The sequence below is a fragment of the Erigeron canadensis genome, chromosome 7, assembly GCF_010389155.1.
Source record: "Erigeron canadensis isolate Cc75 chromosome 7, C_canadensis_v1, whole genome shotgun sequence".
NCBI lineage: Eukaryota > Viridiplantae > Streptophyta > Magnoliopsida > Asterales > Asteraceae > Erigeron > Erigeron canadensis.
Window position 1 is genome coordinate 23,806,649 of NC_057767.1, and position 23,347 is coordinate 23,829,995.

The 23,347-nt window shown below is 33.5% G+C and overlaps 2 protein-coding genes across 2 annotated transcripts; both read left to right on the forward strand.

Moving 5' to 3' along the window:
- Positions 1–722: 722 nt before the first annotated feature.
- Positions 723–4,368, forward strand: LOC122607902 (uncharacterized hydrolase C22A12.06c-like). Its single transcript, XM_043780974.1, has 6 exons — positions 723–1,065; positions 1,150–1,248; positions 1,343–1,384; positions 1,745–1,874; positions 3,563–3,664; positions 4,030–4,368. Exons 1-6 carry the CDS (start codon positions 817–819, stop codon positions 4,113–4,115), a joined length of 708 nt encoding a protein of 235 aa, XP_043636909.1. The 5' UTR covers positions 723–816; the 3' UTR covers positions 4,116–4,368.
- Positions 4,369–6,667: 2,299 nt separating this feature from the next.
- LOC122607664 (esterase OVCA2-like) lies at positions 6,668–9,919 on the forward strand. Its single transcript, XM_043780683.1, has 6 exons — positions 6,668–7,027; positions 7,126–7,224; positions 7,302–7,343; positions 7,896–8,025; positions 9,231–9,332; positions 9,483–9,919. Exons 1-6 carry the CDS (start codon positions 6,692–6,694, stop codon positions 9,557–9,559), a joined length of 786 nt encoding a protein of 261 aa, XP_043636618.1. The 5' UTR covers positions 6,668–6,691; the 3' UTR covers positions 9,560–9,919.
- The last annotated feature ends 13,428 nt before the right edge of the window (positions 9,920–23,347 follow it).

A 23,347-nucleotide genomic window follows, 5' to 3' on the forward strand; every position in this document is an offset into this window, starting at 1 on the left:
AGTAACCATATTGGGCATATTAAAACAACACAAAAAATTGCAAACTAATACGTAACTCGAACAAGTAGTAGGAAACCACAAGACATACATACAAATAAATAAGAAATGACAAAACCTGAAAAGATCCCGATTGAGCCAAGGCAGTAACTACTTCTAAACAACCTATGAAAAAAAGGACCTTAGGCCACTTAGTTATCCTAATTCTAATCCTCTCACCTGCTCTTCTAAACCAATAAACTAGTCCTAAACCCCTAGTCCTCTAGATAAACTCTCATATATAATATTATGAACACATTGAGTTTTATATGTATTTTTTATTGATATAATTTTCATTAAGTGTCATATAATATAAGTAAAGAAAATTGTTAAAAAATAACTTTGAAAATTAAAACAAAGACATTTAAATTGGAACGAAGGAAGTATAATTTAACTTTATAAAATCTCCAATGTAGTTTCTTTCTTTTTTTTTTTTTTTTAAGTAGCTGAATATTCCATTCAGTCCATTGATATACCTGGACATCGACAATCCACCTCACCAAATTAATTATAGAATACGTCTGACCAACATGAAAACATAAATACATATTCATATTTAATTCATATACATCTCACAATATGAACCAAAACTCACTTTATTCTTATTATAATAAAGGCTATACGTCATACTCAAATGTGACCCCCCTCGTGTTTCCTAAATTTCGAATTCGACTCGTACACGGTCCTGTCAATACCATTATTATTAATAACAACTCCCACCTTCCTCTTTATATATCGTCCTCCACCAATCTTCCCATAACCATTCATATTCGCAACACCATGCTCGAAAAGGTTGTTGCGACCGATGGCTCTGATATCATGTTAAATGCCCGGAAACCAAGGATCATGTGTCTGCATGGTTTCCGGACAAGTGGTGAAATATTTAAAACACAACTAAAAAAATGGCCCGAATCGGTTCTTGATAAAATTGATTTCGTTTTTCCCGATGGCCCGTTTCCTTGTAATGGCAAATCTGACGTTGAAGGCATCTTTGACCCGCCTTATTATGAATGGTTTCAATTTAACAAGGTAATTTGATTTGATTCTGTTATGAATTATTTATTATGATGTTTATTTATTTTTAATTTCTTTTAATTTGTGAATGAATTGTAGGATTTTACGGATTATGAGAATTTGGATAAATGTCTTGAATATATTGAAGAATGTATGATCAAACATGCACCAATTGATGGTTTGGCTGGCTTCTCACAGGTTTTAGATTTAACTATGATTATTGTTTTGGTTTTTTTCTAAAATTGCTCTAATGAATGTGAAATTGATTGTTTATATTAATAATGTTTCTTAGGGTGCAGTATTGGCAGCTGCTTTGCCAGGGCTGCAAGCTAAGGTATAGAGGTTTTTTATAAATATTGTTATGGTTAAAAAATAAATCAACAAGTTCAATTGAACCAGTGTATGTAGTTTTGCAATAAACACACACAACTAAAATGCGTCATGTAAAAAACATGAAGTGTTACTTAAGAAATTCAGAAAAGGATATATTGACATTCTAGTTTGATGGGATTTCAATTTGTACATTTCATGATTTAGACGTCATTATGTAACATATAAATGTATCTATTAACTAATTATTACGAGTAACATTATGCTATGATTTTCATTACTTACCAATTCTTTGTCCTATTACTATTTAGTTAATGAATTTTAAGTTTAATATATTAAAAAGATGAACTTTTTTTTGGTACAGGGAATAGCACTGACGAGGGTACCAAAGATTGAATTTTTAATGATAATATCAGGGGCAAAGTTTAAAAATGAATCGTGGGCTGAGAAAGCATATTCTCTTCCAATACAATGTCCATCTCTTCATTTTTTAGGTACCCTTTTGACCTCTTTCTATGTGTTTGTTAATTTGTTAACTCTTTGTGTTAAAGAATCTACAAAAATGCCTTCAAAATATGCTTCTGTATATATAATAGTTTATCTTAATATTAGCAAAATTTTATATTATAAGATTAAATAAGATCATCGGTAGACAATAATCTTATGGTGTTATCCTCTAAGTTTGAGATTTGATCTCCTTGCCATGTACATGATCGTTCACAAGTTAAATTTTCTAGTGGTGAGAGCCTAATGTAGTTTTTCTTAAGAATGCCTATTAAGTTGTGGTGTAGACGGTAAGACGGGGCAGATTTAAACAACTGACTACCACACTGGTTAAGGTCTCGCTATATTATGGTAGGGACGTTGCCTTAATAAAAAACTACATTTAAAAAAAAAACTAAAATCATAAAGAAAACAAAATTATGTTGATATTATTCAAAAATAAAACCTTTGCGTTGAATTTGACCAAAATGTGCAACAATGAATTTGGAAGTTACTATTTAGGGCCTTTGTAACCACCATTCAATATTTTGTTGGAAGTGTCATAATCATTAATCAATGCGTTTCAAGTAGGGTTTTGTTTAAAGAATGGAATTCGAAGAAATGAAGAATAGACCCCATAATACAATAAGTTAACAATATACAGGAAAATCATTAAGGTATATTTGATTTTATAGTTTTTATATTTCAAAAATAGAGATTGAAATAAGATGAGAGATTTAGATAAAGAAATTTGGCCATATGTAAAAGTTGGAATACAAATCCCTCCTTGTGGTTGGGTTTTAAAATTTTCTATTATTCTAACTTTTGTTGAGTTTAGAATCTTATATGTAGAGGCTATTTTACAAAATAGACAATTTTTCTAGTCCACAAAATCCAACAAACTCATTTATAGCATAAGAATTGATGATGTGATATGTTGGTACTCTAGCAGCCGGTAGCTCACAATCCCCTTCCATAATTTAGTAACAACATTTTTTCTACTTCTAGAAAATTGTCCATTTGATCTAAATATATTGACATGTTTGAGTTTGATATGTTTCGGTTAGGAGTAATTTATAAAATAGTGCAAACTTGAGTTTGCTTAATTTTTTATGTTTAAATTACATAAGAATTATTTAAAATAAATAAAAACTTTTGATTTTTTTTTATTAAATGTAAGGTTGTTCCAAAGTCACATTGACTTTCGGACCATACAATACAACTTTCACATTTTACTAAGTTAACTTTGATGGTCATAATGTGCATTCTACTGGTAGTGAAGAATCCAGCCATTTTGATAAGCCAGGAATGAAATTATTTTACCAATGGGTGTTTTTTCCTTTTAAAAATGTGTTCTTTTCTCAATTTTAACCAAGATTAAAGATAAAATATATCAAGAATTACATTACGGTCTCCCCGTGCTTAATTCTTTGGATCCACCTATATATACGGGTTAAAAAACCCAGACATATACGAGTAATTTGGAAGGATACTTTTAGAAGTTATAGAAGCCAAACTTGACCTATAAACATTGCACCCTTTAATCTCATTTCGGCTAGGACAATTAGGTTAACCATATTTTTTTATACACTAACAAAGATTAGCATTAAGCTTAAAACGTATAGGCTATCGTTTATATTTTTATGCTAACCTACCAATTTGTACACCTACATCTACCAATACAATGGATTATTTATAGGGGACGCCGATTTCTTGAAACCACATGGGACCGAACTCTTGAAATCCGTTGAAGATTATGCAGTAATTCGTCATCCTAAAGGCCACACGATTCCAAGATTAGGTAATCTTTTACTATATATTTACCATATCATATTCGCTTTCATTTCATCACGACTTTCATATTTTCTTCTTTGTATCTTCACATGGACCCGTATATTTATTAAAGGATTGAGATTTTCCAAAATTGTAACCAACTTTACTAGTAAAGATGAAAATTTTGACCCTTCGAATAAAATCAATGGTCAAAATCAAAAAGACATCTTTAAATCGTGATACTTGATTTTAATCAACATGTCAAGATCTCTTCTAACTTTACTTGTAAGATTGATTTCAACTTTAAATGATCTATCTTTTATTAACCCTTAATTGAACAAATAAAAATAAATCCTAAGTTTGGTAGTTAATTCATATTATCTCACTTTTCAGATGAAGAAGGCTTGGAAACAATGTTGAAGTTCATTGATAGGATTCAAAAGATTGTTTCCAACAAAGAAGATGTGATCACAGTTTAAGTTTATTGGATTACAAAAAACACTTTTTCTGTAATGGTTGTGATTAGAAGGCTAAATTGGTATCAATAATTACTAAAAAAATATATATATTTTAGAATATGAATTCAGTAATTTTTATAGAAATTATGTAGTGGTCTTAGAATTACAAGAGTTTAAAAATAGCCTAGTGGACTAGTAGCGATCCAACAGAAAGGTACAAAATTGTCATATGGCTTCTTCATGAAATGAGAGATTCCTGAGAAATGTTAATGTCCTTGCATTCGATCCACAAAATTGTTCTATCATGAGTTATGTTATTTCGTGACACTTTTAAAAAGTGTGACTATAATATTATTTCTAGAACCTTTTTTCCTATGTAGCAAGGTCATGTCCCTTCTTACAAGTGTTTTTAAATAAATTATTACATCATATTTGTTATTTTTTTTACTTTCTATAATTTTATTTAAGCTTAAACATTATATATTATAATTAATTTAAGAAAGTATATCTCATTAAATAGATAACTGAATATATTATATTGTTTTTTAAGTTTAAAGGAAAAATATATATAATTATATACAACTAATATGTATCAATAAGTCACATAAGATTATTGTACATTTAGTATTTAATTTATAGTGTTTAGTTATTATTACATTGATTCATTATTATTCATACTAAAATTCCATAAAACTTATAAAAAAAACTTTAGTTATTTTTAACAAACATTATTTTATAAAACTTTTATTAAAAATTTCGGGTTGAACCCGGATTAATTAGCTAGTTTTTATAAATAAAGAAAGCGTGATTAATGAATAGGTAAAGAGTATAATATTGAAATGTAAAATGACAAAAAGATTACAAGTATATAAAATTGCACATTCAATATAAATGTACTAATTCCATGACAAAACTAATATTACTTCAATCGATTTTTTAACAAGATGAAGACATGGAATGAACCAATATAAGTGTTCTAACATTTTACTGTTTCTGTCAATAACCAAAATATAGCATGATCTTATAAACCAAACAACTCTTCTTTTTATATATAAACAAAAATAATGTTTATTATATGATTATATTGTCTTGTGATATCCATTTAATTATTATAAATCCTTTTAAAACTAGTAGGTAGCAATGGATTGTATCCTTGAGCTTTAGCTCAATGGTTGAAAAACCATCTTCTTTATATGAGGTTTTGTGTTTAAGCCTTGAGAGGATATAGAAATTAAGACCCTTTATGAGGGCTTAGCTTGCGTATATCCAAGTTCAAGTCTGAGGGGGCAGGGTTTACCCCTATTAATCGTTGTGCCTTCGGGCGGATTAGTAGAGGGATTTCCCCCATCAGGTATTTAAAATAGGCATTTTTACTTCAAAGGAGTTCTCTAGAGCAAAACCGGTTAAGACAACGTATACTAGACTCCCCGCTGTCGAATCGCGACACAAAATTTCCAGTGAAATTCACCTTTCAAAAAAATAACAAATAGCAATCGATTGTTATTTTCCTTTAATCTTTAATCTTTATGAGCAGTCAAAAAATGGTTGTGTGTTAAAGTTATACTATATGATTTAACACATCAGCATATTATAATTAAAAGTTTAGATCGCTATAGATATATTGTCCTTGTTTTTGGGATCTAAGTATCTAACTAACGATTTTTAGATACCAGTTTCAGCTATAATTTCAATTCCAACCCCAAACAATGAATGCCTACTTTCAGGTATAACCTTGTGAAATTGAAAACGAACTCAATTCAAACTTTTCATCATATTTCCAGTTACAATAGTAATATTTAAAACATTTAACAAGATAAAGAAAGTTACAATTAGCTTTATTGAAAATTAAAAAAATTGTTATAAACCTTGATCTTGAATCAATCATAATAATCATAATACTCAACAACATAAATAAAGAAGATGATTAGAGAGAAGAGAAGCATATAGAAAGAAAGAGGAGAGAGCAATAGTATGTGTTATTCAATAATTGTTGTAGTGTAATGAGATTAGGGTTATCACCCTTATATAATACCCACCCCGTCTCATTTTAATTGTCATATTGACTAACTTTGACTGTAAATAACTTTGTTTGTGTCATGTAACACTTGATATAAAATATATGAATGAATTGGGTTTTTAATGTATTTTTCGTTCATATAAGTTTCATCAATTAACATATAGTACAAACAAAGTTATTTACGGTTAAAGTTAGGATTTTTCGGGAAGAGAAAATAAAAAGTAAGTTATGGGTAAAGTAGTCTTTACCTAATATATATATATATATATATATTTCTGTATGACATATAACAAAAATTCTAATTTTAAAAATAAACATTTTTTTAAAAGGTGTTTGTGATTGTGGGCTAATTATGGATTATTGCATTTATATAACCCAAGTAATGTTTGACAAAGTAATTAATTATCTCTGTTTCATAAACGGAAAACGTAGTTTTGTAAAAGGAAGTGCGGACAAGTAATTAATTTAATAAGAAATAAACATAAACATGTGATATACAGTAACTGAATACTCCATGATATATTTCAACAAATAAAAAATAAACAATTATAATCTTTGACCATCATGAAAACTCAAACACATGTTCATACATCTCAGTATGAATCACCTACACAAATTCCCAATCTCAAACGTTACCCCCTTCTTGTTTCCCAAGAATCGAATCCTCGTACGTAATCTCTCTATAACAAATGAACAAGAGACCGTATTAGATCATCATCGAAAACCAAGGATTCTATTTCTCCATGGTTTCCGAACAAGTGGTCATATATTTAAAACACAACTTAACAAATGGCCCGAATCGGTTCTGGACAAAATGGACTTGTTTTTTCCCGATGCTCCATTTCCTTGTACTGGAAAATCTCAAGTTGAACGCATCTTTGATCCACCTTATTATGAGTGGTATCGGTCTAATAAGGTTCGGTAATTACAGATTATTTCTACATCTGTTCTTTCATTAAGAGGTTATTATTTTTTCGCATTGTTACTGAATTTTTGTGAATCAATGAATTGTAGGATTTTACGGAATATGAGAATTTCGAAGAGTGTCTTGAATTTATCGAAGAATGTATGATTAAATATGCACCTATTGATGGTTTGGCTGGCTTCTCACAGGTTGTATATTTACTTCAAATTTTCAAAGCTTATATGATTTTTGTGAATTTAGTTTTTTTTTGTAAATGTTTGGTTAGGGTGCAATGTTGGCAGCGGCTTTGCCAGGACTGCAAACCAAGGTATGCTTTTGTTGTTTACATAAGTTAACCAATTCGGTTAATGGCATTTTGGCATCATGATTTTTACTATCCGGGCCTGCCTATTGGGGCGACATGGGTTGCAACAATATGTTAAAGTTGAGTTTAAGCATATATCAAGTGACATCTGTCGCCTCGATGGACCATTCTTACTAAATAAATTTTGAATTCTAAATGTAGATTGTATAGATCATATTTTTTGAAAGTGGGTTAAGATTCGATTTATTGAATGTATAGGGCTTTTGCTTTTGACTTTCTGATATAGAAGATGGAAATTTGTTGGTTCATTTTTGAAAATGAAAATGGTAAATGTATCACAGTTTTTGATTCATCTGTTACATGTATAAATTTTATAGCTCATTGTACAAGTCAGTAATACATACTGGTATTACATATATCAAATCTTATGGTACAAATATCATCTTCCTTTTGGAAAGGACAATATTCTTCTAAAAATTTCATCACTGACCGATTATTTGTTTTTTTTTTTCTTATTTTAAAATCATCAGTTAAAAAGTGAACTTCATAATGCAGGGAATAGCACTGACGAGGGTGCCAAAGATTGAATTTTTAATGATAATATCAGGTGGAAAGTTTAAAAACAAATCATGGGCAGAGAAGGCATTTTCTCTTCCTATACAATGTCCATCTCTCCATTTTATAGGTACTTTTTTGGACCATCTTTTATGCGTATAATCAATATTATCTGGTTATGATAAGTTTACAACTATGCTAGCTAATCTTTTAATATATATTCATTTTAATTTATCATTTATTTTTCATATGTTTGTACATGATGTACAAATAAAATCATAAGTTACAAGTTTTTTTTGTAATATATAAATATGAAAATAAATAAATCTTCCTAAAAATCCTTCTAACTATGAGATCATGACACTTAATAGAATCAAAGAATGAAATTTAGAAAGAGATAAGTGAATACACTTCTCATTTTTAAGAATTTTTAAAAAAATTTATAAGCACAATATTAAGAAGATATATATCATTTTCTAATAGATATTTTCAAATTGAACTTTTAAGTGTCTAATGCTTAAAAGGTATTACTATTAAACTTCCATTTCTAATTTTTTATTGTTACATTTCGTTGAGACAATGTGTACGTCACATGGTAATGAGTGTTATTATTAATTTATTTTTTCATAAATTAAATCATATATTGAGGCCTTTATATGTGAAAGGTATTTCACGGACATTTTTTCGTGTCCACAAACTTCAACAACCCTTTTTATAGCTTAATAATTGATGGATGTTGGTAGCATCACCATCACTTTCATATTTTCTTCCATTATTGATCTGGCGCAAACATGTTTTAAATTTAAATTAATAAAATGTTAATGTATTTTAGCTTCTTTTTTTTTTTCAAAGCAAATTTTATTACTTCAAAATCATATAGTGTGTTGGTGCGTTTTTCTCCACATTTATATTGACACTCAAACCATGCACCTTTTATAAGTTACGATCTTGCAGGGTTAGAGAAATAAAAAACCGGATTGAGTAGCATATAATTAAGGTGCAATTAATATTAGTACCCTTATCAATCTTCGAAAAAAAAAATTGGTGCACTAATCGCATCATATGCTTGCTTCTTAGACAACATCTTAAAAAATTAAAGGGTCCAAATGTGACATCGACTACGGCAACTTTGATCGTATTGTGCATAACAAAGCGTAGGATGAAGTGATGAACCCTCTATATTTAGCCCGTACGTTCAAGCCTTCTAGTTCATGTGTGTACTAGGAGTCTAGGACGACACATAACTAACATAGTCTATGGCTTAACGTTCTATGCTAAACGGTCAATTTGTACATGTTTTTATATGACACATTAATGGTTATGCTAATTTTATAGGGGATGCTGATTTCTTGAAATCATATGGGATTGAACTCTTGAAATCAGCTGAAGATTATGTTGTTATTCGCCATCCTAGAGGCCACACGATTCCGAAATTAGGTAAACTTTTACTATATATTGTCTTGCTAAAATAAAAATCAGTAGATGAACATAACATGTTCAATAGTTTTCTTACATGGATCCACATATCTGTTACTGTAGTAAATTGACTTAAATTATTAACTTGGTTTGCTAACTCTTATCTTTCAGGTGGAGAAGGCTTGGAAACGATGTTGAAATTCATTGATAGGATTCAAAAGATTGTTTCCAAAAAGGAAGCCAAATGAAAATTTCAAAACAACTGCATAAAATAATATTTTCAGAATTGAATATTGACATAACCTTTACGGCCTGATGTATGGTGGTTCGTTCTGTGGGTTAAGATTTTATATATTTGTTTCAGTTTTGGGCCCAAACCATCCACAACCTAGTAGGCCCGAAAAAACCTGGAAACTAGGGATTTTTTTCTTGTAAAGTAATCCATCCATAATTCCATATGAGAACTTTCCTACTATAAATTTCCATGATATCAACCATCCACGTTTACCTCCGTTTCGAATATATATAAATCTTCTACAAGTCTACAAAAATTATGTGATGTAAGTTTCAATCGTACACTCTTTATTTATTGAATTTTTTCATTGAAATTGACTTATTGTACTGTAGTTTCATTTGTTAAGGCATGTATATATGTGTGTATAGACAGATTATGGTTTTTATATATCATACATGTATACATGTATGAATTGTTAAGGCATGTATATAAGTGTGTATATATGTGTGTATATATACGTATGCCAAAAGTTTAGTTTCATGATATGTAAACGTGTTCTTGTGAATACGTACAATAAATTGTTGCATAATAATACATGCGGTAAAAAAATTAAAAATCATACAGTGAATTGTATTGTTGCAAAACAAACTAATTAGGTAATTAGCAAATAACTCCATAGTCCACATATATCCTCATTTATTGGGCGTCACAGCAAACATGGTACTTCAACCCATTTTCGGGTCCATCCTACGGGGTTAGCCCGAACATGACCCATCCATTCCTGGTCCGGTCGTCGGCCCTTTTATCTTTTTCCGGGATTTGGCGGGCTGGGCCGTTTTAGGCCCGCTGTCTTCCCTAGATAAGGCAATGATAGTAGAACAGATAAGGATCACGATTTTTGTAAATCAATACAAAATAGAGATGGAAAATTATGAGATGTTCATATATATAGGTAATTGTTTATCAGCACCCTACAAACAATGCTTTTTGATAATATAGCTTTTCACATTCTCGAACCAATACAAAGATAATCATAATTGTTTATAAGTAACTTCATAAGTGTACAAAAAAACCAATAAATTAAAATGCGAAAAGATAATCATCAAGTGTAATAATGATGGCATTAATAAGTTGTACCTTATAAAACGTAACGTTTCTAATATTTTTCCTTTAAAATAATCTTTTTGGCTCCCTAATTCTCTGTTCCGTGTCTATATGCATAGCAACTACAGTTGGACCTTCCCATATTCGTGATCATCAATGGATATAAAAGCTTTCTGTTATATAAACATAAAATAAGTTCAATAAAATATGATAAAGCTAATCGTTGTACAAAATCATTAGTATCAGTGTACTTATAAAATTTCTTTAGTAACGGTGTACTTAGATATGGGTTTGAATATAGGCACATAGTCGAGTATGACTCAATACGAACTATAATAAAAAAATCATAAATACCATAAATAATGTGATACTACTTAGTAGTTAGTACTACACAATTGTGATATCATTAATCGATAATGTCTTTAATCATTCATGATATGAATGATGCGCCATGACACCTTTTGAGTGATAATAGTGCAACACGGGCTCTGTTGACAAAAATGCTATTTGAATCAGAGATGGCAATTCCGGGCCCTTTTTCTTAGGCACACTCAAGTTATTTTGATTATAATGTCTGTCCGTGTTTATAGAAATTTGTTCTTATATCTTTGAATTCGATAGGACCAATAGTCTTTTATTTCTTTACTAGGTTCAGTTTTAAATTATGCATATAAATTAAAGTTTAACTTTGTATAACTAACTTTAAAATTCTTGATAAGAGATAATATCAACTAACTTTCAAATACTGTCATGTCATAGATTTCATCGACTATAAATCTCTTAATTCAAGTCCAGTATACACTATTGCATTCACTACCCATCATCATTGCGATAGCACTTATGCCTATTGTTTTCAACCTGAAATTAATCTCAATATAAATTACGCTTTATCAAATAGTAATGCCTACTAATAAATTTTGGTTAGTCAAATATATGGGGCCGGGAAATGATCGAAGCTTGGAAAGTAAAGGTTAAGGTAATATGGTGTTCGAAGCAATCCTTTAGCAACAATCCTTAGGTTGTTTTGAGTATCTGTTGGCTACCCGTGGAGTGGGTAATTCTCCAAGAATTAAGATTAAGAACACAGGAGGTTTGGGACAATTTTCTCATATATTCCTCGAATGAAAAATAACAATGCAATTTATACTACTACTAGTCCTATTATGCACTTTATTCTCTGCTGGAATTAAGGAAACGTGGGTTACTCTACCACTAACTAAATGCATACATTAAATTAGGAAAACATGGAAGATGCTCCACACACGTGGGTGGTTTGGTTACTTGGAAGAAAAGGTCAATCCTTCAAACGTGCAGGTTGTTTAATGTTCCTCTTGGGTCGAGATATCAGGGATTGGGCTGGTAGTGAAGTGGGCTCCGAGTTGTGGGTCGTAACAGCACCCTCCCCCTGACAATTTACATTGTCCCCAATGTCAATAAAGTCCGGAAAGACTGATCTGAATTCACTCTCAAATTCCCATGTGGACTCCTCCATTGGACGGTTGCTCCATCTGACTAGAAGTTGCTTTCCTTTGTTTGTATCTCGATAGTTCAAAATGGCTTCAGGTGTACATTGCAGAGTACTTTGAACTTCCAGTTGAGATAAGTCTTCAGTTGGGAGTTGGGTCTCCGAATGGCATGGCTTTAACAATGAGACATGAAAAACCGGGTGTATCTTGGAGTCCGTTGGAAGTTGCAATTTATAAGCGACTTTCCCGATCTTTTCAATGATTTTAAATGGACCATAGTATCTCTTAGATAACTTGTTTGAGGCTCTTTTCTCCACTGACTGTTGCCTGTAATTCTGTAGCTTGAGGTAAACCATGTCATTAACTTTGAATTCCTTCTCCATTCGATGTTTGTTTGCTTGTTTAGTCATCCTTTCTTTAGCTCTCAAACTTGCAGTCTGTAGAAGTGCTCGAATGTGATCATGTTCCTGTAAAGATGCCTCAATTGACCCATTGCTTGTAGCACCCTGTGAGTAGTCATGGATTGATGTAGCCTCACGACCATATACAGCCTTAAAAGGTGTCATATCAATAGCCGAGTGGTACGTGGTGTTGTAAGAATACTCAGCTAAATATAAGTAACGCTGCCAGGTATTGGGTTCATTGAAAACATATGCTCGAAGATAAGATTCTAAGCAACGATTTACCACTTCAGACTGCCCAATCCGTTTGGGGATGATAGGCGCTTGAGTGTAAAAGAGTGGTGCCCATTTGCTTAAACAATTCGGTCCAAAAATGGCTTACAAAAATTGGGTCGCCGTCTGAGACAATCGTTTTTGGTAACCCATGTAAACGATAAATCTCTCGCATGAACAATGCGGCTAAAGACGCAGCTGTGTAATGCGTTGGTAAAGCAATGAAATGGGCAAATTTCGATAAGCGATCGACAATGACCCATATTACAGTGCGACCTTTCGACGGTGGAAGGTGTGTAATGAAATCCATGGAGATTTCCAACCAAGGTGATTCAGGAGTTGGTAAAGGTTGGAGTAAACCATACGGTTTGTGGTTTTGGGATTTAACAGATTGACAAATGTGACATTTTTTTATGAAATCAGTCACCTATTTGCGCAACCCAAGCCAAGAAAAAGTTGCAGCCATTTTTTTGTCGTTGTTGTAGTACCTGAATGACCACCTGTGGGCGATGAGTGAAATTCTTGCAAAAGACGTGCATGTAATGGCTGTAGAGGTGGAATCAGAATACGACCATGGCGGTAAACAAGCCCATCACGAATGAAATGGAACGGAAATGAGGCTGGCTCTTTACCAATCTGTTCCATTAATTGCTTCCCTTGGTCATTATTTTTGAAGTAATCTCGTAATTCCTCCAACCAAAGGGCAGTAGCATGTGAAATTGAGAAACAAAGGTTCAGTTCAACCCGACTTAAGGCATCTTCAACGTTGTTTTCTTTGCCCGGTTTATAAATAACCTCATAGTCGTAGCCCATCAATTTTGTCGCCCATTTTTGTTGTTCGGGAGTTTGTATGGTTTGCGTTAAAAGGTGTTTCAGGCTATGGTGGTCTGTGAAGACACGAAAGCGCCTTCCTAAGAGATATTGACGCCATTTCTTAACGGATTCGGTAATGGCGTATAGCTCTTTTGTGTAGGTTGATTGGGCCTGCATTGTGGTACATAGCTTTTTGCTGAAAAAAGCAATTGGTCGGTTGTTTTGTGACAGTACGGCTCCAATGGCGACACCCGAGGCATCGGTGGCCACATCAAAAGGTTTGGTAAAATCAGGAAGGGCTAATGTGACAAGGTTTTCCATGGTGGATTTGAGAGTAGTGAAAGCGACCTGGGCAGCCTCATTCCACTGGAATGTTTTACCTTTCAACAAATTAGTTAAAGGTGCAGCTATGTTGGCATAATTAGGAACAAACCTTCGATAATATCCTGTCAAACCCAAAAAGGCGCGTAATGTTGTGAACGATGACGGGCATGGCCAGTGTTGAATCGCCAAAATCTTGTCCGGTTCGGGAGCAACTCCTTTAGATGATATTCGGTGACCCAAGAAAGCTACCTCGGAAACCGCAAATTCGCATTTGGACGGTTTGGCAAAGTATTTGTTTGATAGGAGAGTTTCAAACACGAACTGAAGGTGGTCGTAGTGTTGTTGATGAGTTTGGCTGTAAACAAGGATATCATCAAAAAACACGAGAACGAACTTAGGAAGCACCGGATGAAATAAGTCATTCATCGCAGCTTGGAAGGTTGATGGGGTGTTCGATAGACCGAACGGCATAACAACAAATTCGTAGTGTCCATCTGTTGTTCGAAAAGCTGTCTTTCTAATGTCCTCTTCAGCCACGCGGATCTGGTGATAGCCTGAACGCAAATCAATTTTTGAGAACACTGTTGCTCCATGGAGTTCGTCAAGGAGTTCATCGATGGTCGGTATAGGGAATCTGTCCCGTACCGTGACTGCATTGAGCGCCCGGTAATCTACACAAAATCTCCAAGTACTGTCTTTCTTTTTGACCAGGAGGACGGGTGATGAAAACGGGCTCTGGCTAGGACGAATGACTCCTGATGATAACATTTCGGATACGAGGGTGGTCATGATTTGTTTCTGGTAGTGAGGATAACGGTATGGCTTGACGTTGATTGTTTGTTTTTCATCAAGGAGAGGGATGTGATGGTCTTGTGTTCTGGACGGTAGGAGGGTTTTAGGTATGTCGAAGAGTGGTTGAAATTGGGTTAGTAAGTTTTGAATGGTTTTGTCTGCATGGAAACTGGGTTTTTGGGGTGATGCTTGGGGTGGTTGGTAGGTTAATGTGTGAAGAGAAGCCACAGAGCCATTTTTTTAATAGATTGGAGAATGAACTAGGAGAAAGCTGTTTGGTGAGTGGCTCACCTACGAGGGTGCATATGTTACCATCTTTGAGGAATGAAATTTCGGGTATGGAAAAGTCGGCTGAGAGGCGACCCAAGGAGCCGAGCCAACCTATTCCTAAAATAACATCTGCTCCTGTGACTGGCATGACAAAAAGGGGAACGGTGAAGATTTGTTTTTCCAATTGAATCTGAACATTAGGACAGAACCCATTGCATTCTATCGGTTCGCCGTTGCCGACTATAACTGAAAAGGTTGTGATCGATTCTGCAGCTAACTGTAAGCGGGATGCTATGCGGGGTTGTATTATATTGTGGGTGCTGCCACAATCAATCAAGATGGTGATTGGTTGGCCGGAGATATAACCGGTCACACGAAGGGTTTGTGGTGAGTGTATGCTGAAGTATGCGGCGTTTGACAGTGGTTTTTGATGATTGGTTTTTGATTCTCTTCAGGTGGTTTCTCCGGTGTGTCTATAGGTTCCTCTTGACCTTCGTTATCGACGATAATCATGAACTGTGGGGGTGAACATTTATGACCTGGAAAGTATTTATCGTTACATTTGAAACACAAGCCGTCTTTCCGGCGTTGAATTAGGGCTTCTGGTGAAAGTTTTGTGAAAGGTAGGGTAGGTAGTTGTTTCGGTGGTGTTGGGAGGAGAGGTGGCATGGTGTTGGTGAACGGGGTGGATGATGAAGATGATGTAACGGTGGTAAAATTAAGTTTAGTTTGGTATGATTGTTTTTGTTTGGACCCTTGTTGGAGTTTATCCTCCACGAGCTTGGCAAGGCCGTAGGCTTGATGAAGCGTAGTGGGCTTTTGGATTGCTAACTCTGCTTGAATATCGGGCCTGAGACCAGATGTAAAACAATTACGAAGGGCTTGTTGGCTGAGGCCAGTAACTTGGTTACTAACACGTTCGAATTCTGTTTGGTAAGCTGACACCGTGGATGATTGTTTAAGTTTGAAAAGGGTGGCCTCATGATTCTCGTAGGATGAAGGCCTGAAACGAAGTTCTAATTCGCGTTTGAAGGCTGGCCACGTACCCAGTAATTCATTGTTGGATAAGTGTTTATACCAGGATAGTGCGTCACCCACAAAATAGAATACTGCCAGTTCGACGCGTTCTTCAGCTGGGGTTCGGTAGTAAGAGAAAAAATTCTCCGCTTGGAAGATCCAATCCAGGGCATTGGATCCATCGAATTGGGATAGGATGATTTTAGGAGATCGGGGGTAACGGTGATTGGGGGAACGGCGACGGGGTGGAGAATGGCGTCGTGGGGATCGTGGGCGAATGGAGCCGTCATGTGAATCATTGACGATCACATGATTGGTCAATTCATCAATTTTCATAGTGAGGTTTCGGGTTGCTTGAATAAGGTCTGCTAGGTTGTTTGCTGTTTGAGTGGATGTGTTTGATGAGGTTGTTGTGGCGGCAATTAACTGAGTTAATTGCTCTGTTATGGTGGTGTTGGGATCATTAGATGTCGAGTCTTTATGAGGACTCATGGCGGAAGGAAGGATCGGGAATGAAAGCACCAATGTTGGCTACCCGTGGAGTGGGTAATTCTCCAAGAATTAAGATTAAGAACACAGGAGGTTTGGGACAATTTTCTCATATATTCCTCGAATGAAAAATAACAATGCAATTTATACTACTACTACCCTATTATGCACTTTATTCTCTGCTGGAATTAAGGAAACGTGGGTTACTCTACCACTAACTAAATGCATACATTAAATTAGGAAAACATGGAAGATGCTCCACACACGTGGGTGGTTTGGTTACTTGGAAGAAAAGGTCAATCCTTCAAACGTGCAGGTTGTTTAATGTTCCTCTTGGGTCGAGATATCAGGGATTGGGCTGGTAGTGAAGTGGGCTCCGAGTTGTGGGTCGTAACAGTATCGAAATGATTGGTCATTGACGAGAAGGTAATTAGTAAATTTATCCACATTATCAGTTACACCCATTTATAACATTTGTATATATGTATAAGCTGTGTTTGTTGGCAATGCATGGAACGAGAATGTAAGCTATTGTAAAGTGTAACCTAATATGGTGGTTTGATGTTTTATTAGAAGGAGCGGGTATGTGTTCTATCAAAATTCAGTGTACGAAAGAATATTGGTGGGGTTCTGACAAGGCATCCTTTGCAAGATTAGTATTTAGTGTTATACCAGTGTTTGATTGTCTAATGATTGGGCTAGTGAATAATCATTTGAACCGTGTCCTTTTAGTGACATTTTGGCTAAGAACTTTGCACAGCCGGCTCAAATATATATATGGGTCAAGCGGGTACTTGAGGCCCCCAAATACAATAGGCCCCCAATTTAGCTAGCATATGGATATTATATATACTTAATTCTATTTTATAACGGTTAATTAAAAAAAAAAAATAGCAGAAGTCACTGCCTCACAAGTCATGCCCCTCAATTATTGAACCCCAAATCCTTGAAAATTGAAAAGATTTTCTCTCTCAAATTATGATGTTAATGTTCGTGTCTTATGATTTGGAGAACTCGAAGGGCCTCTAAATTTGGCTATAAATCTGGGTAATCTTATTCACTAATTTTCCTATTCTTCAAAAATTATTCACTGATGTTCTTACTTCGGTATTTCCTATGCTATAAAATTCTCTTTTGGTTTAGATTATAAGCCTAAACTAGCGATTAAAAAACTAGGCCCCTAAAATTAATCTCGTTTAAGGCCTCCAAAATACTTAAGCCGGCCCTGGAATTTTGATTATGGGTATTCATATGGTACGATGTCATCATATATTTTTAGGCTTTTATTTAACATGAAAAAGAACTAGATTTGTTGATGCTATTGGCGAGGCTACCCATTTCAAAGATTTCTAGGTTATGACTACCAAAGGAATATTCACTAAAAGAATACGGCAAATGAATAGCCATAATCAAAATCCTTAGCCAAAATGTCACTAAAAGGACACAGTTTAAATGATTATTCACTAGCCCAATCATTAGACAATTGAACACTGGTATAACACTAAATACTAATCTTGCAAAAGTACCATGTTAGAATTTCATTATTCTCCCATACACCGAATTTTGATAGAACACAAACCCTTTCTCTCTATTAAAATATCAAGCTACCAAATTAGGTTACATTTTACGGTAAGCCTACATTCTCGTTCCATGCATTTTTAATAAACACAATTTTTATATAAACAACAAATGTTATAAACTAGTGTAGCTAATAATGTGGATAACTTTACTAATTACCTACTCGTCGGTAACTACCATGAATTGTTGAAAGTTTGCTTCGAAAACCTTATTACCTTGACCTTTACTTTCCAAGCTAGCTTTATTTTCCCCCTATTTGACTGACCAAAAAAAATTCAGTAGGCATTACCATTTAATAAAGCGTAAATCATATTGAGATTAATTTCAGGTTGTCTTTGGTATCTAGATATTTCATATGCATTAGTTGTACTTCAGATAAAGCAATAAAGATTATAATGCAGCATGGGGTACTACCGATCGAGTTTTAGGGGCACAAGTGTATTGTTTCATAGTTGACAATCCAATAACTCGTCATGAGTTTTCAAGTGTATGATTTCTAAGACATCTTGATGGGAGACGCCGAGATGAACTGAAAGTTCATAAAGGGAGGAGGCGTGAAATTTTGTCCTGGTCGGTTACCATTAAAAGTGTAAAACTGGACACCTTGACAATTAAAGTTAGAAACGATTTACATCATATCAGGCAAGGCAATATTGCTGCAAATTGATCGGCAAAAAATCCTAAGCGTGTGAAAGAGTCAAGTGAACTTATTATGTATAAGACTAGCGGCAAGAAGATAGTTTCCGTGTGGTTTAAAGAAGGTAGTGGTTCACCTCACGTTGCTCATTAAAATTTTCAACTCGGTTGAGTAAAAGGTTTCCCATCATATATAGCCGTGATGCATGTTTTCAAGGTTACATCTACCAAGCTGACTAGCTGGATTTGTTAACTAAAATGATCAGTTATTATCGACGAGTGGAAATGGGTACTATTGGACTGTTTGGCAAGAACTTTTTAGGGGTTTTAAGGGCTTAAAAGCCCTTAGCTTTTAAAAATATGCTAATTTGAGATTATAGCCCTGTTTGACAATACATAAGAAATCAAAAGCCCCAGTCCCGAATACTCCTAAAAGCCCCAAAAGGTCTTTAAAATAAAAGTTCGTAGGAAGAGAATTGAAAAATAAGCCCCAGCCCCCAGCCCCAACGTCAAGCTCCATCCCCAAACCTTTAACTACAGCCTCAGCTCCAAGCTTTTGTGCCAAACATACCCTATATTTGTTAAAGGGCGAATACGAATATTAATTATACCTAGAGGTAGGAGGCTAGCTTAGCAATTACTATGTCATGCAATAAGCATGTAGGTTTGTAGCACAAAAACTACCGGGAAAAAGAAATCTCTGTACATATGTATTAACTTGCAGGTCATACAAAATTAATCTATGTACATGAAGAACAACAATACATATAGACAGTGTTCTAATGCAGAGGATGTAAGGTTGGTATTCAAAGTGTATGTCAAATCGCAATATGATGGATTTTGAGACTCAATTGTCACAAAAAAGAAATTATTTCCATTTGCAATTGAATGGGAAATACCGAAATACAACCAAGTTTCAATGTGTATTACTAAAATTTAAAACTATGTCTATAAAATAGGTCTTAATTAAAAAAATGGTAAAACGTTAATTTGGATTGGGATCCTCCAACATGGTTTAGAGGTTGTGTTTATGATGCCAACAAAAACAAAACACATGATCAAAGATTCAAAGTGATAAAAATTCACATCAACACAACCACATCTTGTTCCAAACTAATGCACTTATTCTTACGAGTAGTACCCATCATTTTCTTATCACTTCATCATTACTTTGTTTTTTTTTTTTTTTTGAATTATAATCATTTAATTTAACACAAGAATTATAAAACCACAAATACATAGAATATTATAGTACTAAACAGTAGAACATTAATGAAGTATATTAATAAAAATAAAAATTATATTAATAAGAATAAAATCAAATTTAAAAAGAAACAAAATAAAGAAAAAAAAAAGATTTTTCTAACCACAACCCTTGTTGTTGTCATTATCCCGATTAACATATTTGTATTTTTTTTATACATGTTAATTAGAGTTTTATTAATAATCCTTAAAAAGGAAAGCAAAGTTTTTTATTAGTTGTATTAAAAACAAATTAAATAAATGTAAATAAATAATTCTAAACTTATACAACAATAAAAACAAAAACTGTATTCCTTTAGTCTTGTAATTTTTCTCTATTAAGTTGTGGTTCAATCGCAACGGAGCATCTAGTATACATTGTCTTAACCTGGTTGCATTATTGAGCTTCTTATCTCCAGTACCTTATAAGAAAATAAATGCAAAGGACTGGACTCGATAAACCGAAAACTGTTGTAAAACTGTAAAACAAAGAACAATAAAGAGACAAGAGATATAGAGAGAATGGAGAATTCTATTCATTAACATTATCAATACAATGTTTATATAGATACAAATAAGTGTCTTCTCCAAGAAACATATCTCGCAATACAATACAAATATCTAGTTACCATATATGGACATCCATCTAATATTTAATCATAATACTCCCCCTTGGATGTCCAACCATTAAAGACATTATGTCTCGTTAAAACCTTACTAGAGAAAACCCAATGGGACAAAAATCTAGTGAAGGAAAAAGAGTACATAATTCTTTCGATACACTTGGGGATGTTGCCTCATTAAAAACCTTGACAGGAAAACCCAGTGGGACAAAGCCTTGCTCAAGGGAAAAAGAGTTCAACGCATATCTTCTCCCCCTCATGATCACATCACTTAAAATACTTATCATTCCTAAACATATTCAATGTTTGACATATTAAGTGTCTGAATAGAATAGATCTCATTGCTTCAATATGCTTCAGTGACACTTCAAACTCAACATTGTGATCATTATCTTGAAAGTCAATGGGGCATTACAACATCATATGACCTCATAAGCATGAGTGTCATTTATCTTTAAGATGCATAAAACAAGACAAACCTTTTTTTTATTCCACATTTAATTATTCAATCATCATTGGACACTCTCTCAGAGTCCATTAATATTCAAATCATCGATACATGAAACTCATATCATATTCATATCCGGATTTCTTTATAAGTTTCAAACATAACATTTTATATCCTTGAGAACTTTTCACACGTGTTTCAAGCATTTTAAATCATGAGACATGCTTTATTCATTTTATATCACTCATGGAATCTCAATATCAAATGAGCTCTTTTCATATTCTTTAGACGCGAATCAAGTCTTTCTTATTTTGCCAGACTTTTAATTTAGTTGCTTCCACCATATAACTTCCTCAATTTAAAGTGCTTGGACTTCATGTCTCAAACTACTAGCCTTTTTATCTTGGCCAATCATTCATAACATATCAATTTATGTGCATGCATGCTTTCAAGATCCTCACCTTTATTCATAATATTCAGCGCTATATCATATAATCATTCTCGACGTCGCTTTTATTTATTTGCGATTTCACAAGTCTCTAGACATGTTACAATTCATTGAGATCTCATTATTTTCAGGTACTCGGGGTTTCTCAAAAACCTTCATGTCTAGTTTCTCATCATCAATCTCTTTTGGGGTCTTTATACCTCGACTTTGACCATCTTAATTATATGCTCCTCTTTTTTCGAGGCTTTTATTTGGAATCGACTTTTCTACCACTCATTATCAATCAGAGCATAAGCAGCTTTTTGGTCAGTTACATTGTTGGCAATTACTACATCATGTAAATTACATCATGTAAATGAATTATCCCACAAACTTTATATTTATATTTATTGATGTGAGGATCTTTGATAATTCATTCTTACTCATTTCAAGAGCTGCTTTTCATTTTTCCCTAATGTTGGGAACATCTCCCCTTAATGTTGGGAAAACTAAATCATGTCAATGAAAAACTTAAACTATAAACAAATATTCCAATGATGGCTTTGTTGAATACGTACACCTCTTTAATGTTCCAACTCATACCCAAAACAGCCATACTAATGTCTAGTTTAATCAGACAATTTCGAACTGAATCAAAGCATGAGCCTACACACTTCCAAGGCACGTCTATTTTCCCAACATTATTTCTAATATTCTTTGAAGTCTCATCTTTGTGCATTGTGGTGGAGCAACTTAATCATATATTGCACATTCAAAACTCTTATGAGACATATGTGGTTTCTGACCATAAACCAATTTCAATGGGGAAGAAACACAATAAATTCTTGGCATGATGCGAGTTCATATTATTGCATGTTAAATAACATGGCCCCAAATCATATACATTTTGCTCTAAATAATCATTATTAAATTAATCATTATTACCAATACAATATGGAACATGCTCTCAATCTTACAAGATGAGCAATTAATTACGCAAACATCATGTTGCGACTTTAATGACCCATTTAGACGATCCATCGATTTAAAATACTAAATGGTCAATATGGATGATGTATAGGCCTACTTACACCTCCTTTGCATATGTTCCAGCAAATTAAATAAAAAAAATTCAACTCTTATCGTACTTGGCATATATGCCTTTTTATAGAGCAAATCACCTCAATTTAGATAATCAGTTTGAATCATCTATTAACCCTATTATACATTTCGCATCATCATTGACCCGAGATGGTCCATCCGGTCATGCCATATAATCAAACAATCAAAGTCTATCAACTTCCGTTTTAGACTACAAGCCACATGTATTATCATCACATCTCAAGACAATTATTTCTTATAATAAATCTACATATCATTCATATAGCCTTTAAATAAAATAGTACAATTAAATAGAGCATATAATATCCACATTGAGATATAACATATCATGCAATGGCATATATTTTACCATTATATAAAGTATCAGCATCTTGAAAAATTGGACATTATGGACAAATACATATATGTTACTTTACAATATTTAAGTTTTGTCATAATAATTCACATGTCATTAACCAACTTAGCATATACTCATGACATTTAAAACATACTTCCAGTATAAACACATAATGTAGGCATGAACTCCTGTAATGCGAATGTAATTAAAAATCCTCAGTTATAAACAGTAATTTTCTTTTACGTGTCAAAATATAACCTATAAATTTTAACATGCATAATACTAAATCCCTTAACAATAGGGTGTCGTCACATTTTAAATTTTTATTTTCCCAAAAAAATTTATATATGTTCGCACACTTGGAGGATTTTCACATCATTTAATATAATATCTTATGAACACATAGCATTATCGAGAAGACATGTTTTTTACTACTAAT